Source organism: Pyrgilauda ruficollis, unplaced genomic scaffold (genome assembly GCF_017590135.1).
Source record: "Pyrgilauda ruficollis isolate IOZ18807 unplaced genomic scaffold, ASM1759013v1 scaffold287, whole genome shotgun sequence".
Classification (NCBI taxonomy): Eukaryota; Metazoa; Chordata; class Aves; order Passeriformes; family Passeridae; genus Pyrgilauda; species Pyrgilauda ruficollis.
In genome coordinates, this window is record NW_024524233.1 from 72307 (window position 1) to 88925 (window position 16619).

The 16619-nt window shown below is 56.1% G+C and overlaps 1 protein-coding gene across 1 annotated transcript in view; it reads right to left on the reverse strand.

The window, feature by feature from the left end:
* Nucleotides 1-16619, reverse strand: part of SCRIB (scribble planar cell polarity protein) — a 90859-nt gene that overhangs the window by 11641 nt on the left and 62599 nt on the right. The window contains exons 30-38 of the mRNA XM_041472260.1: nucleotides 13105-13155; nucleotides 12006-12047; nucleotides 11059-11187; nucleotides 8777-8890; nucleotides 6811-6858; nucleotides 6194-6359; nucleotides 4194-4359; nucleotides 2711-2800; nucleotides 1934-2107 (exon numbers count right to left, since the gene is read on the reverse strand). Of these exons, the coding sequence (XP_041328194.1) occupies nucleotides 1934-2107; nucleotides 2711-2800; nucleotides 4194-4359; nucleotides 6194-6359; nucleotides 6811-6858; nucleotides 8777-8890; nucleotides 11059-11187; nucleotides 12006-12047; nucleotides 13105-13155 (980 nt within the window). The remainder of the gene's footprint in view (nucleotides 1-1933; nucleotides 2108-2710; nucleotides 2801-4193; nucleotides 4360-6193; nucleotides 6360-6810; nucleotides 6859-8776; nucleotides 8891-11058; nucleotides 11188-12005; nucleotides 12048-13104; nucleotides 13156-16619) is intronic.

A 16619-nucleotide genomic window follows, 5' to 3' on the forward strand; every position in this document is an offset into this window, starting at 1 on the left:
CAGTGCCCTTCTGCACAGGGATGTGCATTTCCAGGAGAGGCTGGCAGGAGGTCCAAGGACCAAGAGCAAGTCTGTGCAGGATGTGTGGCACTGTGGTGCTTGCACAGTGCCACACTGATGGCTGCCTTTGGCACCATTTCACACTGACAGCTCTTCCTGAGACAGAGATGTGATTCCAGCCCTGACAGCTCTGACACACAGATGTGATTCCAGCCCTGACAACTCTTCCTGAGACACAGATGTGATTCCAGCCCTGACAGCTCTCCCTGAGACAGAGATGTGATTCCAGCCCTGACAGCTCTCCCTGAGACAGAGATGTGATCCCAGCCCTGAGAGCTCTCCCTGACACACAGATGTGATTCCAGCCCTGATAGCTCTTCCTGACACAGATGTGATTCCAGCCCTGACAGCTCTTCCTGACAGAGATGTGATTCCAGCCCTCTCCAAGCACCTGCAGCACAAGGACTTGGTGGTCTCCCCAACCTCGTAAGGAAGGATATGGCAGAGCAAGGCAGTCCCTAAAGAGGCTCCAAGACAGCTGGAAGAAGACTTTGGACAAAGACCTGGAGTGCCGGAACAAGGAGGAATGGCTTCCCACTGCCAGAGGGGATCTTGGAAAATCCTTCCCTGGGAGGCCCTGGCACAGGGTGCCCAGAGCAGCTGTGGCTGCCCCTGGAGCTCTGGATATGTTCAAGGCCAGGCTGGACAGGGCTTGGAGCACCCTGGGACAGTGGAAGTTGTCCCTGCCCATGGGAGGGGTGGGATGGATGGCCTTAATGGTCCCTCTCCCCTGAACCTCCTGGGATTCTGTGAAAACCAGTCTCAGAGAAAATGTGCTCAAAGCCCCAGAACATCAGTCCAGCTCTCCCTGCTTTGCAGTTCTCCACTCTCAGAGCCTTCCTGGGAGCAACAGCCTCATGATCACCCATGCCAAGCACCAACACTGGAACTGCTCCCAGTGATCCCTCCAGTCTTTTCTAAAACCCTGTCCTCTCCAGGCCTCATCCAAACCCCAAAACAGACAGCTCAGACTGTCCTTTGAATGTCTCCTACAGGAGTAATAGGAGAATAAAAACCATCAATAGGAGCAGCCTGAGTAATTTTTGGAAGGAATTCTATGATGCAGTAAACATCTGGACTAGCTTCAAGTCTTAAGTTCTGAATTAGGAAGGTCTCTTTCTTCCAGAACAACTTTTAGTCCCTCTTTCATGGCTGATGGAACAGCTTGTGTGGGTAAGAATGGGAATGGCCAGATCCTGCCAGTGTCTTGGCTGTAGCAGGATTTCCAGCCCAGCAACACTGGAAATGTGAAATTCCATTTTTCGTTTCAGACATGTGACTTGGCAGCTCCAGTGACACCATTTCAAAAGGGTTACAAATGAGGTGGGAATGGTGTGTGAGGGAAGGACACAGCCACCACAACACTCAGCTGGGCTCGTGTTCATGGTGAGTTCCCCGTGTCCAGGGCTGGGCAGGCACGGGGGGAATCTGGAGCCCTGCCCCTGCCCTGTGCTGACAGAAGGGGACAGGCTCAGCCAGGCCACCAGTGCTGGGCACTGCTTGAACAGGTCCTGCACAACCTCCCTCAACATCTGCGCTTGAAAGGATCCCCCATTCCCTGGTTTTACTCCCTTTGGGTCCCCTAGACAGGCAGGAGCTGTCCTGCTCTGTGAAAGGATCCTCCATTCCCCAGTTTTACTCCCTTCAGGTCTCTTTAGGAGCTGCCCTGCCCTGTGAAAGGATCCCCACTCCCTGGTTTCACTCCTTTAGGAGCTGCCCTGCCCTGTGAAAGGATCCCCATTCCCTGGTTTCACTCCTTTAGGAGCTGCCCTGCCCTGTGAAAGGATCCCCATTCCCTGGTTTCACTCCTTTAGCCCCCACACACGCAGGAGCTGCCCTGTCTGTCCCAGAAGGGCAGGGAACTCTGGCTCACCGTGCTGCCCTCCACATGGCCCGTTTCTCCGCCTCCAGGGCCCGGCGTTCAGCTGGGGACAGCTCCTTGTCCTGCTGGGCCAGCAGCTCGGGGCTCTGCATCCGCAGGCGCTCCTGGTGCCGCCGCTCGGCCTTGGCTGTGCGCACGGGAGCGCCGGGATCCGTGGGGCTCAGCCTGCCAGAGAGGGGCACAGGGGGGCTGTGGGGCCACCACGGCTTACCTGCTGGGCTGGGGCAGCTCTGCTCACCTGCCTGGTGCCACTGGCAGCTCTGCTCACCTGCCCGGTGCCACAGGCAGCTCTGCTCACCTGCCCACTGCCACTGGCAGTTCTGCTCACCTGCCCACTGCACTGGCAGCTCTGCTCACCTGCCCACTGCCAGCTCTGCTCACCTGCCCACTGCCAGCTCTGCTCACCTGCCCAGTGCCACTGGCAGCTCTGCTCACCTGCCCACTGCCACTGGCAGTTCTGCTCACCTGCCCCCTGCACTGGCAGCTCTGCTCACCTGCCCACTGCACTGGCACGGGCTGCTGCGGGTGGGGAGGACACAGGACACAGGACACAGAAAGCTCCTCGTAAGGAGCTTCTGGCTGGACGGGGCTTGGACTGCCCTTGGAGCAACTGCCCTGAAGGGCAGGGGGTTGAAACCAGAGGGTCTTGAAGGTCCCTCCAACCCAACCCATCCTGGGTTCTATGAAGTTGGTTCTGCTCAGTTCCCCTCCCTCCCCCAGCCCCTGGCTGCTGAAAAGGAGGAACTCTGCAGCCCCTGCCCCACTCACCCCGACATGGAGTTGGTTCTGTGCTCAGGCTTGATCCCCTCCTCCAGGGAATTCCTCTGTGAGCTGTTGTTCTCACTGAGCTCCAAGGGCCTGGAAAAAAAACCCCTGTGAGCTGCAGCACCACAGGCTGCACACCCAGCCAAGGCTGGCACAGGTCCACCCCAGGAAAGCAACAACTGCTCCAGGGTGAAGTCACAGCCCTCCGTGACCACTGCTGTGAACATTCCTGTGGGGATCTCCTTAACATCCACATGAATATCAGAGCTCATTTCCTGCAGTTGCAGGTCACCCAGCCACTAACACACACACACACACACACACACACACACACAGAGAAACCTTTTTTTTTCCTCAGTTTTTCTAAAAAAATTTTTTGGGCTTTCTTTTCCTCCAGATCTAACCCAACCAGGACCTCACATTCAGCTTTGTTAGATGTGGCACAAAGGGATTCCAAACAGAGGAGCCCAAGAAAGATTCCCTTTGGAAACACTTGTCACCTGATTCTGATTTTATACCTTCATTAACAGATTAATTTGATTATTATAAGTTTTTCCATGAGATGGGCTATGGAGCTGCTCTGAGGGCTGGAACCTGGCTGGGAGAGCTGGGGGTGTTCAGTTTATAGTGACTCTCAGCTCTGATCTTTACTGCTCAAGTTTATTTTAATTAAATTTTAGTTTCTCTTCCAGCATGAGGAAGATTATTTCAAGAAACAAAACTTCGGTCTCTTCCACTGCCTCCCCTGCATTCAAGCATAAATAATAAGCAACTGAAAGTCATCTGATGGATCCAGGCTTCCTGTTCTTCAGCATCCTGTGCTTCAGGATGAGAACAGGAGGGATCAGTGGGGCTTCCCAGAGAACCAAGGAGCTGTGTGTGACTGCTCTCCTCCTTGGAGCTGCCTCAGCTCAGGAGGGGCAGGGGAAGTCTCAGGGCATCATTATGTGAGAAGCTCCTCCACTGAGACTGGGCAGAAACAACAGAGAAAAATCAGATTGCACGTGCCAGGGTGTGTTCTGCCACTGTGACAGAGAAGTCACAGTGGAGAGGAGACTGTCTGTCCCAAAGACTTCAAAGGCAGATAAGGACAGCTTCAGCTTTACTCCAGTGCATTCTGAATTTATCTGGAGCCTTTGAGAACCCTGTTCTCATTCCTCTGTTCTATGCCCAAGAATTAGAAAAAAACCATCGAGGTAACCTGGAGGCCAGGTCCCAGAGAATGGGGAAACAAAAGCCTAAGAAAACCCAAACCTGTTTTAGCATCACTTTATCATTCAGCTTATCTTGAAGCATCTGTCTCTAAAAATCAACCTCTCTGCACACCCTGGGGCACAGCTGAAGGAGCTGCTCCCTGCAAGAGCAAGATGCAAAACTTGGCCTTTTCTGTGCTGAAGAAGAAACCTCGCCCAGCCCTCTCCCCTGAGAGCTCCGGGGACACTGACTGTGGGGGCACAGGGCTGTGCCTGCCCAGGTGCTGTCTTACCGAGCTGCTGGGGCCTGGCTGCTCCTTCCATTCAGCCTCTCCACCTTGTACTCCACACCCTCGATGATGACGCTGGACTGCACGGCCTCGGGCACCTGCCTCCCCTCCTCATCCTCCTCAGCTTCCTCCTCCAGCAGAAGGGCTCGTTGCTGCTGCAGCTTGCGGGCTGCCAGGGAGACAGGAGGCAGCTTACACCAGAGAGCACTGGCTGAACCCCCAGGATGGGACTGTGGGCAGGTCCTGACAATGAACCCCCAAGAGATTCAGTCCTGACACTGAAAGCCCAGGATTGGACCTCTGGGCATGTCCTGACACTGAATCCCCCAGGATGGGACTGTGGGCAGGTCCTGACAATGAACCCCCAAGAGATTCAGTCCTGACACTGAAAGCCCAGGATTGGACCTCTGGGCATGTCCTGACACTGAACCCCTCTGGGAAGGTCCTGACACTGAATCCCCAGGATGGGACCTCTGGGCAGGTCCTTACGCTTCTCATCCCTGCAAGTCTGGGCTGGTTTCAGTCCACCCCCTCTCCATGAACACCTTTGTTCCTCCACACTTCCACCAATGCTTCAGATGAAACAAACTCTGCATGGATTCCTCAGTCCCCTCCTCTTTATCCACCAGACTTCCATCCCTGGACACCCAATGGGCAGATTTCCAGCAGATTTCCTAGTGTTCTCATGCTCACACTGGAAATTGGGCAGTCTCTCCTGCCCTTTCCCCAGAGGGAAGGAAGAGCCCTGAGAGTCTGCATCTCCTCCCTGGCCTCCTGCAGGAGCCAAGGCTGGGTGCTGCTGCCGGTCCCATGCATGGCAGTGGCCCTGGGGACAGTTCTGCTGGTGAGCACACACGTCACAAGAGGGTCAGAGGAGATAGCAGCAGGCAGCTCTCTGGGGCAGGTGTCCTGCAGGTCACCCAGGGGTGTGCCTCAGTGTTCAGGCCTGGGGACAGCTCTGGGCAAGATTTTTATTAATGATTTTATCTGCCTGCAGGAGCTGAATGCAACAGTAACACTCTGCTGCTGATGCCAAACTGGGAGCTGCTGGTGACTCTCTCAAGGGCCATGAAGCCTCACAGCAGGGTCCAGACAGGCTGGAACCTTGGGCAGCCATTAGTGGCATGAAACTGAACCAGAGCAAATGCCAGGTCCAGGTATGATTTGGAGAGGAGTGGCTGGAGAGCTCAATAAAAATGCTTTTTTCCACTTCACATTGTTCCTTATCACCTCCTAAGCAACTCTCAAGCGAGAGGAAATGACATCAAAAAGGAGAGCAGCAATGTAGCTCCTAGTGCACCCCTAAAGCAGCACAGTGAGCTCTGAGAGGTCTGAGCTCTCCTGCCAGTCCTGTGTGAAGGTGCCACTCAGCTGGCAGCTGGCACAGACCCAGTGTGTGCAGTGGCTTTACAAATGTCTCTGAAGGGTTTGCCAGCTGCAGGCACAGAGCCCAGACAGGGACACTGGAATGCTCCCTGGGCTGAAGCCCCTCTGCTCTGCAGGGAGAGCTCTGTCAGAGCTGAACTGCTCAGCCTGGAGAGGAGAAGGCTGCAGGCAGAACTCACTGCAGCCCTGCAGCACCAGAGGGGCTCCAGGAGACTGGAGAGGGGCAGGGATGAGTGGGATTTGGGAAGGAACCCTGCCCAAGGAGGGTGGGCCATGGGCTGCCCAGAGCCCTGGAAGTGTTCCAGGCCAGACTGGATGGGGCTTGGAGCCACTGGTGTGAGGCAAGGTGTCCTTGTCCATGGCAGGGGAGGCACTGAGTGGGTTAAAAGTCCCTCCAACCCAAACCATTCTGTGATTCCATGATACAGGGCACCTGAAACTACAGCACTTCACCAACCCAGGAAGTACCAGCGCAGCATCCACAGAATTCTTCAGCATTCACTTCAAATTATTCCCAGGCCTTACAATAACCACCCCTGGGCTTCTGGAAGTGCTGCATTTCTGTGGGAAAGGCATCACTTAACAGCACAATCCTCTGTGCACACATTCCTACGTACCTTCCTCCTCTTTCATTTTCTTCAGGTCATCCTCCCCCACCAAGGAAACACGCTTGGGAGGCTTGTCCAGGTGCTGCTGCTTCACCTCAATCTCAAAATACTTCTGCCTCTCACGGAAGGACCTCTGCTCAGGGCTGTGCTGTCCCCCAGGGCTGTGTGCGGCCACCTGCAAGAGCCACACCATTGCCCACGGGCCACCCAGGCACAGCTCTGCCCACCCAGGCACCCCCCTGCCCACCCAGGCACAGCACTGCCCACCCAGGCACAGCTCTGCCCCCCAGGCACAGCACTGCCCACCCAGGCACAGCACTGCCCCCCAGGCACAGCACTGCCCACCCAGGCACAGCTCTGCCCACCCAGGCACACCCCTGCCCACCCAGGCACAGCTCTGCCCACCCAGGCACAGCACTGCCCACCCAGGCACAGCTCTGCCCACCCAGGCACAGCTCTGCCCACCCAGGCACAGCTCTGCCCATGGGCACCCTCCCCATGCCACCCCATCCCTTGCTCTGCCAGCTGCCCCATTGTCTCCTCCTCCTCCCCAGCCCTCCCACACCATGACCCCATCTCCCCATCCACACCCCATGGCTCCCACCCTCCCCAGCCCCAGCACTCACCTCCGAGGCCAGTTTGGTGTTTTCTGTGCTGCTCTGACCAGACAATTCCTAAGAACAGAGAGAAATAAGCATGTTCTAAAAGGGAAGTTTCCAGTCATGTGCCCCAAGGCCAGGTGAGGTGACACAGGTCCCCAAAATGTCCCAGAATTTGCACAGATTTAACAAGGTTTAGCAATGGTCAGGAATGAGTATTTATGTTAAACTGAGGCTTAAACAGAACCTGAAAGGGAGACACTGAAAATCACGGGAAACAGGCACCAAACAGGAGCAGGGGCTGAGCTAGGGCTGGAGGGGGTTCACAGGAGCTGGCAAGAGCCACTCACACTTTGCTTACATCAAAGACAAAACCAAAATTTACTTTAAAGAAGCAGAGATGCCATCAGAAAGAACAAAATCTGTATTTACTGGCATGTATAACAGAATATTGGATGAACAGAACTACAGGGGGAGGAAACTGATTCACAAAATCCATCTGTTAACCAGGAATCCACAGGGGCAAACTGAGAACTGCAAACCAGTCATGGAAAAGAAAGAAGTTTTATCATTAGACAAACTGAAATGACCCACTAAAAGAGAGCAAGGAGATGATCTCTGGCTTTATACAAACACTCCAAAAATTAATTCAGAATTCAGAACTTGAGTGGATCTGCCTGAGCAACCTCCTACAACTCTGGAGACGTTTGACCAATGCTCTTAGGCCCATGGTGGAAGTCCTGGGGGTGTCCTGAGCTGGACCTGATGATCCTTGTGGGTCCCTTCCAGATGGGGATGTTCCAGGATTCTAGGATTCCAGGATTCTAGGATTCCAGGATTCCAGCACCAAAGGCTGCCCTGTTTTGTAGGGAGAACTGAGGCAATGACCTCCAAGGCTTTAGCTAGCCTGGACTGTTCCAGGATTCAGCTAGATGGCAGGGAAAAGGAAGAGTCCCAGCGAAGATCAAAATCTATCCAAAAATGTCTCAGCACAGGTTTAGCCTGGCCCTGGTGTCTGGAATTTCAGAATTCCTTTGCATGGTTGTACATCAGTGTCCCAGTGTCTGGGGAGAACAACAATGTGTGAGATTCCATGAGCTTCCAGGACCTGACACAGACAGGACCCTGCCAGGATGAACATCTCATCACCAACACAGGACCTGCCAGGATGAACATCCCATCACCAACACACTCCAACAGGACCTGACACAGACAGGACCCTGCCAGGATGAACATCTCATCACCAACACAGGACCTGCCAGGACGAACATACCATCACCAACAACACACTCCAACAGGACCTGGCACAGACAGGACCCTCCCAGGATGAACGTCACCAACACACTCCAACAGGACCTGACACAGACAGGACCTGCCAGGATGAACATCTCATCACCAACACAGGACCTGCCAGGATGAACATCCCATCACCAACACACTCCAACAGGACCTGACACAGACAGGACCTGCCAGGATGAACATCTCATCACCAACACACTCCAACAGGACCTGGCACAGACAGGACCTGCCAGGATGAACATCCCATCACCAACACACTCCAACAGGACCTGGCACAGACAGGACCCTCCCAGGATGAACGTCACCAACACACTCCAACAGGACCTGACACAGACAGGACCTGCCAGGATGAACATCTCATCACCAACACAGGACCTGCCAGGATGAACATCCCATCACCAACACACTCCAACAGGACCTGGCACAGACAGGACCTGCCAGGATGAACATCCCATCACCAACACACTCCAACAGGACCTGACACAGACAGGACCCTCCCAGGATGAGCATCTGCACACTCCAACAGGACCTGGCACAGACAGGACCTGCCAGGATGAACATCTCATCACCAGCCCACTGCAGCTCCCACAGGACCTGGCCGGGTCCCTGCTGTGCAGCAGCTGTCCCTGGAGGGCACACATCCCCCCGTGCTGGCCTGCTGAGTCCTGGCTGGTGTCCCCAGCAGCTGGGTTACCTGTGTCCCCAGCAGGGGCTGGGACAGGGGCACTGCAGCAAAGGTCTTGTAGGCCTGCTTGACGTTGATGGGCACCTCGTCAGGGGAGGGTGGCGACGGCGGCGACGGCTTTGGCTGCGGGACACACAGGAGCAAAGGTGAGCACAGAGGGGGAAAACCCACGTGGGGAAACACATCCAAGGCTTGGCTGCAGAGCCCGGTGAGGGGGATCGGGGAAGGAATAGGTCAGGGAACACGTCAGGAGTCTGTAAGCCTTGGAAGGGTGCTGCTGAGCCCTGGGCAGGACCACCAGGAGCAGACACTGCACACACACTGTACACAGCAGCCCGTTCTGTTCCATGGACAGTGAAGGAATGGCACTTTTGGTGGCACAGATCTTCACTGACCTGATGGGAATGTTGTGACAGATCCTCTGGCCAAGGGCAAATTGCTGTCCCAGTCCTTGAGGATTTCCACCCAATTCAACCAGCAAGTGCCTACCTGAATCAGGGTTTTTGGGCTGGAACAGGACAGCTACACATTGACTTCTATTTAGGATCCCGCCAGTGGAAGGTGTCCCTGTCTTTAAGGTCCCTCCCAACCCAAAGCACCCTGTGATTCCAGGATCTGATCCAAGGATCTGTGATGGGAAGATCTGCCCTTGATCTCAAATTTTTCATTTGCAGAATTACACTTACTGGGAAACATCTGACAAGGTCTGAGGGGACCTTCCTAGTGCTTGTCACTGCCTTTGCTGGTCACTTCCTCACCCACCTTCCCTGTGAGCCCTCCTGCAGCACTGGGGGGACCTGCTCAAAGCATCACAGAAACGGCAGGGGTGGGGGGCAATGGCACCTCCTTCTCCTGGAAAGTAAATCCCTTTGAGCTGCTCATCCCTCCAGCTGCACTAATCCAGCTCCAGGCCTTCTGGCTTTCCTTAGTCCTGGACTAGGGCTAAGCAATGCTGTCCGATGATGCTCCTGCATGGGCTAAAGGACAGCACAGTGAGATCAGGAGAGCCTGTGAAATGTGAACCATGCCCAGTTCCATGCACTCTGTACAGCTGTCTGCCTGCAAATCAGGTCTCTGCTTTGGTACCACACTGTACCAGCTCCAGCAGGGAGAGAAGGGTTGGATTCATGGAATCTCACCCAGCGTGGTTTGTGTGGGAAGGGACTGAAAGCCCATCCAGTCCCTCCCCCTGTCATGGGCAGGGACACCTTCCACTTTTATACTGAAGGGACACAGGTCTTCCCTCATGACAAAGACAAAAAGACCTGTATTTTTCTCCCCCATCAACCAACAGCCCCAGGAACATGAACCTTTCAAAACCAATCATTTGCATACCATAAAGCCCATCAGCAGGATGGCATCAGCTTTTGTTCCAAGGTGTCAGAACCCAGGTTCTGTAAGATTTATGTCTCCACAGAACTCAACATCTCACAAATACGGCCCTAAACCTGTATCTGCTCTGGGGATTTTGGCACAAATTCTTCAGCAGTGCTGACTCCTGGGACAGGGCCTTGGAGACATGGGGCAGCTGGGGAGAAATAGGAGGGATGCACTGACCTGGCCCTGCCTGTGAGGAGTGTGGGTCCCTCTCAGGGAGCCCAGACTGGGCATGGCCAGCACCAGCCTCAGCCCAGGCACGTGGTCACCAAACCAGGGTGACCAGGCACATGGTCATCAAGCCAGGGTGACCAGGCACATGGTCACCAAACCAGCGTGACCAGGCATGTGGTCACTAAACCAGAGTGACCAGGCACGTGGTCACCAAACCAGGGTGACCAGGCATGTGGTCACCAAACCAGTGACCAGGCACGTGGTCACCAAACCAGAGTGACCAGGCACGTGGTCACTAAACCAGAGTGACCAGGCACGTGGTCACCAAACCAGGGTGACCAGGCACATGGTCACCAAAACAGAGTGACCAGGCATGTGGTCACTAAACCAGAGTGACCAGGCACATGGTCACAAACCAGGGTGACCAGGCACGTGCTCACCAAACCAGGGTGACCAGGAACATGGTCACAAACCAGGGTGACCAGGCACATGGTCACCAAAACAGAGTGACCAGGCATGTGGTCACTAAACCAGAGTGACCAGGCACGTGGTCACTAAACCAGGGTGACCAGGCACATGGTCACCAAACCAGAGTGACCAGGCACGTGGTCACAAACCAGAGTGACCAGGCACGTGGTCACTAAACCAGAGCCACCTCTGGGAGGGTTCCTGCCCCATGACATGACACTGCAGCCCCCGGGGCAGCCACAAGGCTCTGGGAGGGAAGCCTGGCCACTTACAGAGCTGTGGGTCCTGAAGCAGGGCTGGGGCTGCTGGAAGGGGTTGGGGCTGTCCCCCTCCTCGGCCCTGTGTGCCACAGCAGCGCTCGGTCGCACGCGGGAGAGAGGCTGAATGACGCCAGGCTTGGTCTGCTCGTGCCAGGGCCCAGGACAGCGTGGGGAAGGCAGAGGAGGACAAGGGGGGAGAAAGAGAAGAGAAACGAGCAGTTAGGGCAGTGAGGTGCCTGCCATGCAGGTGAATAAACAAATCCATGCAAATCCATGCACCCCCACTTCTCTCCTCAGCTGTGCTGCCTGCTGCAGCTGCAGGACTGGCAGGGAGAGCTCCTGGAGCCAACACCAAAGGAGACTCAGCCAAGGAAGGGTTACACAGCACCAGCGGACTGCAGAGAAGGCCAGGACAAAAGGAAGCACCTGCCATACCAGCAGCAGCTACAAGGGTTGGCAGGGTATAGGTAGGTGTGACCAAGCTCAGAAAATGTGAGCACCAGGGACGGAAGGAGGGAAACATCAGCCAGGAATGGGAATTGGCAGAAGCTGTGGATGGAAGTGAACCAGACTGAGTCAGAGCTCTGATGAGAAATGCAGTCAGACTGGAGCAGAGGTGAGAGGCTAAAACTTCTCCTAGATGTCACCATCACTGCTGGACATTGTGTGAAAGTGAGCAGAGCACCTGCAACTGGAGGGAGTGGCAGCAGGAACTGGGTAAGCCAGCAAAACCTGCAGGAGGGGAAGCTGCGAGGGGAAACAGCAAAAAAAGCTGCAAAAACTGTTAGGCTGGGTTTTCAGACAGACCATATTTGAGACCTGATGCATTTGTACAAACTCGAGGCATAGTGGAGGACTGGAGGAGACAGAACAGGAGCCAAGAGGAGGAAGAAACAAGCTCCATGTGCTGGGGGATGCACAGGGACAGCACAGTCAGGTCTCAGGGCAGCTGTACTCACTGATTTACTGTCATCCTGCGATGTAATGAAGTTAATGGAAGCCTGCAGACAGAAATACAGGGGTAAATCTGGAGTCTGAAAGCCTTTAGTTTACCCCTGCCCCACGGCCCACCCTGTGTGGGGAGCTCCAGGTTCCACAGTACCTCCTTCTTCAAGTGAGGACAGGCCAGAGCCCACCTGCACGAGCCTCTCCCAGCCCCTGTGCTCTGTGAGGAGGCCCTCAGAGCTCTCTGCACATCTCCAGACTCTGAGCCCAACTCTGGGACAGTCCTGGCCCATGGGCACAGCCCCTGCCTCTGGTCCCTGGGCACATCTCTAGGTCCTGGCCCGTGGTCACAGTCCCTGCTCCTGTCTCCTGCTCACCACCCCCTGGTCCCTGGGCACATTCCCTGGGCACATTCCCTGGGCCCATCCCCACCCTGCACACTTGCCCCAGCCCGAGCAAAGCTGTCCCCCAGCAGCTCCTCCCCAAGCACTGGCAGGTGCCACCACAGCAGCAGCTGACAGGGAGCAGCCCCTCGTGCCTCGGGTGCCACTGGGGTGCTGCTCCCCTGGGGAGCCCCAGGGGACGCCAGGACCCCGTGGGGATGCTGAGTCTCCATGGGGATGCCAGGACCCCGTGGGGATCCTGAGTCTCCATGGGGATGCCAGGACCCCATGGGGATCCTGAGCCTCCATGGAGATGCCAGGATCCCGTGGGGATGCCAGGACCCCGTGGGGATGCTGAGCCCCCAAGGGGATGCCAGGATCCCATGGAGATGCCAGGACCCCGTGGAGCCCCTGTGGGGATGCCAGGTCCCCGTGGGGATGCCAGGCCCCCGTAGGGATGCCAGGTCCCCGTGGGGATGCCGGGATCCCATGGAGATGGCAGGACCCCATGGAGCCCCAGTGGGGCCCCTGTGGGGATGCTGGGCCCCTGTGGGGCCCCCGTGGGGATGGCAGGTCCCTGTGGGGTCCCCCTGGGGATGCCAGGTCCCCCGTGGAATCCCGAGCCCCTGTGGGATCCCCTGTGGCCCCGTGGGGCAGCGCAGGGCAGCACAGGGCAGCGCAGCAGCGGCAGCGAGCAGAGCGCACACCGCACACCACGAGCAGCACTTACAAAGCGCGTCTCCCTGCCGGCCAGGTGAGGGGCCCGGGGGGCTGAGGGCACCTGGAGGGAGGGGCAGCAGCAGGGAGAGAACGGGAGAGAAAACGGAGACACTGGGTTTTCCACAGGAGAGCAGCAGAGAGGCTGCAGCAGCACGGGGGAAGCCCCCTGCGCTGCCTGGCACACACAGGAGACCCAGCACAGACACCTCCTGCCTCCCCCACACCCGTGCAGAGCTCAGGCCAGGCATGACCCTCACGGTGCCTGCTCAACCCTCACCGTGCCTGGTCGACCCTCTCAGTGCCTGCTTGACCTTCACCGTGCCTGCTCAACCCTCACAGTGCCTGCATGACCCTCACCGCGCCTGCTCGACCCTCATGGTGCCTGCTCAACCCTCACGGTGCCTGCTCAACCCTCACCATGCCTGCTCAACCCTCACTGCGCCTGCTCGACCCTCATGGTGCCTGCTCGACCCTCACAGCTCCTGCTCGACCCTCACCGTGCCTGCTTGACCTTCACCGTGCCTGCCCGACCCTCATGGTGCCTGCTTGACGCTCACAGTGCCTGCTCGACCCTCTCAGTGCCTGCTCGACCCTCACGGTGCCTGCTCGACCCTCACCGTGCCTGCTCGACCCTCACAGAGCCTGCTCGACCCTCTCCATGCCTGCTCGACCCTCACAGCACCTGGTCAACCCTCACGGCGCCTGCCCGACCCTCACGGTGCCTGCTCAACCCTCACAGCTCCTGCTTGACCTTCACCATGCCTCCTCGACCCTCACCATGCCTGCCCGACCCTCACTGTGCCTGCTTGACCCTCACTGTGCCTGCTCGACCCTCTCCATGCCTGCTTGACCCTCACAGCGCCTGCTCGACCCTCACTGTGCCTGCCCGACCCTCACGGTGCCAGCTCGACCGTCACCCCCTCACCGTGCCTGCCCGACCCTCTCCATGCCTGCTGGACCCTCACAGTGCCTGGTCAACCCTCACAGCACCTGCCCGTCCCTCACTGTGCCTGCCCGACCCTCACCATGCCTGCCCGACCCTCACGGTGCCTGCCCGACCCTCACCGTGCCTGCTCAACCCTCATGGCGCCTGCTCGACCCTCACAGTGCCTCCTCGACCCTCTCCATGCCTGCTGGACCCTCACAGCGCCTGCTAGACCCTCACAGATCCTGCTCGACCCTCACCATGCCTGCTCGGGATAAAGGATTCCATTTCCCTCAAGGAATTCTCTGAAATCAGCCAATCAATTCTGGCTGGAGTACAAGATGTTGGAACCAAAGAATTAACACTAAAAATAGATGGAGCCAGCGAGTAAGAGACAAAATTCCTTGGAACTTCTGCTCTGCAGCAACAACCTGAAAGTCAAGACTCCTGAATGCCTAGAACAGGAGAGATCTGGGACTGCTCAGGCTGGAGAAGAGAAGGCTGCAGGGAGCCCTTAGAGGCCCTTCTAGTGTCCTAAAGGGCTCCAGGAGAGCTGGGGAGGGACCTTGGGCAAGGGCCTGGAGGGACAGGACAGGGGGGAATGGCTTCCCACTGACAGAGGCAGGGAAGGATGAGATTTTGGGAGGAAATTTTTTCCTTCAAGGGTTGGGAGGCCATGGCACAGGGTGCCCAGAAGCTGTGGCTGCCTCTGGATCCCTGGAAGTGTCCAAGGCCAGGCTGGATAGGGATTGGAGCAGCCTGGGACAGGGAAAGGAGACCCTGCCCATGGCAGGGGGCTGGAATGAAATTGTCTTGAAGGTCCCTTCCCACCCAAACCATCCTGGGATTCTGTGAAATCCAGTCTCAAAGAAATAAAGAAAATTGCCACTTGTGATAAAAGGAAAACTTACAAAAAATACAGCTGCTGTCAAAAATGTAAATAAGGAAACACAGCTGGAACAAAGTCCATTGGAATAGATCAGCTGTAACACTATCTTCTAATTATGCTGGGTTCCTAATGAACCTGCTCAACCCTCACGGTGCCTGCTCAACCCTCACCGTGCCTGGTCGACCCTCTCAGTGCCTGCTTGACCTTCACCATGCCCGCCCGACCCTCACGGTGCCTGCCCGACCCTCACCGTGCCTGCTCGACCCTCATGGCGCCTGCTCGACCCTCACAGTGCCTCCTCGACCCTCTCCATGCCTGCTGGACCCTCACAGCGCCTGCTAGACCCTCACAGATCCTGCTCGACCCTCACCATGCCTGCTCGGGATAAAGGATTCCATTTCCCTCAAGGAATTCTCTGAAATCAGCCAATCAATTCTGGCTGGAGTACAAGATGTTGGAACCAAAGAATTAACACTAAAAATAGATGGAGCCAGCGAGTAAGAGACAAAATTCCTTGGAACTTCTGCTCTGCAGCAACAACCTGAAAGTCAAGACTCCTGAATGCCTAGAACAGGAGAGATCTGGGACTGCTCAGGCTGGAGAAGAGAAGGCTGCAGGGAGCCCTTAGAGGCCCTTCTAGTGTCCTAAAAGGCTCCAGGAGAGCTGGGGAGGGACCTTGGGCAAGGGCCTGGAGGGACAGGACAGGGGGGAATGGCTTCCCACTGACAGAGGCAGGGAAGGATGAGATTTTGGGAGGAAATTTTTTCCTTCAAGGGTTGGGAGGCCATGGCACAGGGTGCCCAGAAGCTGTGGCTGCCTCTGGATCCCTGGAAGTGTCCAAGGCCAGGCTGGATAGGGATTGGAGCAGCCTGGGACAGGGAAAGGAGACCCTGCCCATCGCCTGCTAGACCCTCACAGATCCTGCTCGACCCTCACCATGCCTGCTCGGGATAAAGGATTCCATTTCCCTCAAGGAATTCTCTGAAATCAGCCAATCAATTCTGGCTGGAGTACAAGATGTTGGAACCAAAGAATTAACACTAAAAATAGATGGAGCCAGCGAGTAAGAGACAAAATTCCTTGGAACTTCTGCTCTGCAGCAACAACCTGAAAGTCAAGACTCCTGAATGCCTAGAACAGGAGAGATCTGGGACTGCTCAGGCTGGAGAAGAGAAGGCTGCAGGGAGCCCTTAGAGGCCCTTCTAGTGTCCTAAAAGGCTCCAGGAGAGCTGGGGAGGGACCTTGGGCAAGGGCCTGGAGGGACAGGACAGGGGGGAATGGCTTCCCACTGACAGAGGCAGGGAAGGATGAGATTTTGGGAGGAAATTTTTTCCTTCAAGGGTTGGGAGGCCATGGCACAGGGTGCCCAGAAGCTGTGGCTGCCTCTGGATCCCTGGAAGTGTCCAAGGCCAGGCTGGATAGGGATTGGAGCAGCCTGGGACAGGGAAAGGAGACCCTGCCCATGGCAGGGGGCTGGAATGAAATTGTCTTGAAGGTCCCTTCCCACCCAAACCATCCTGGGATTCTGTGAAATCCAGTCTCAAAGAAATAAAGAAAATTGCCACTTGTGATAAAAGGAAAACTTACAAAAAATACAGCTGCTGTCAAAAATGTAAATAAGGAAACACAGCTGGAACAAAGTCCATTGGAATAGATCAGCTGTAACACTATCTTCTAATTATGCTGGGTTCCTAATGAACACTCAATTCTA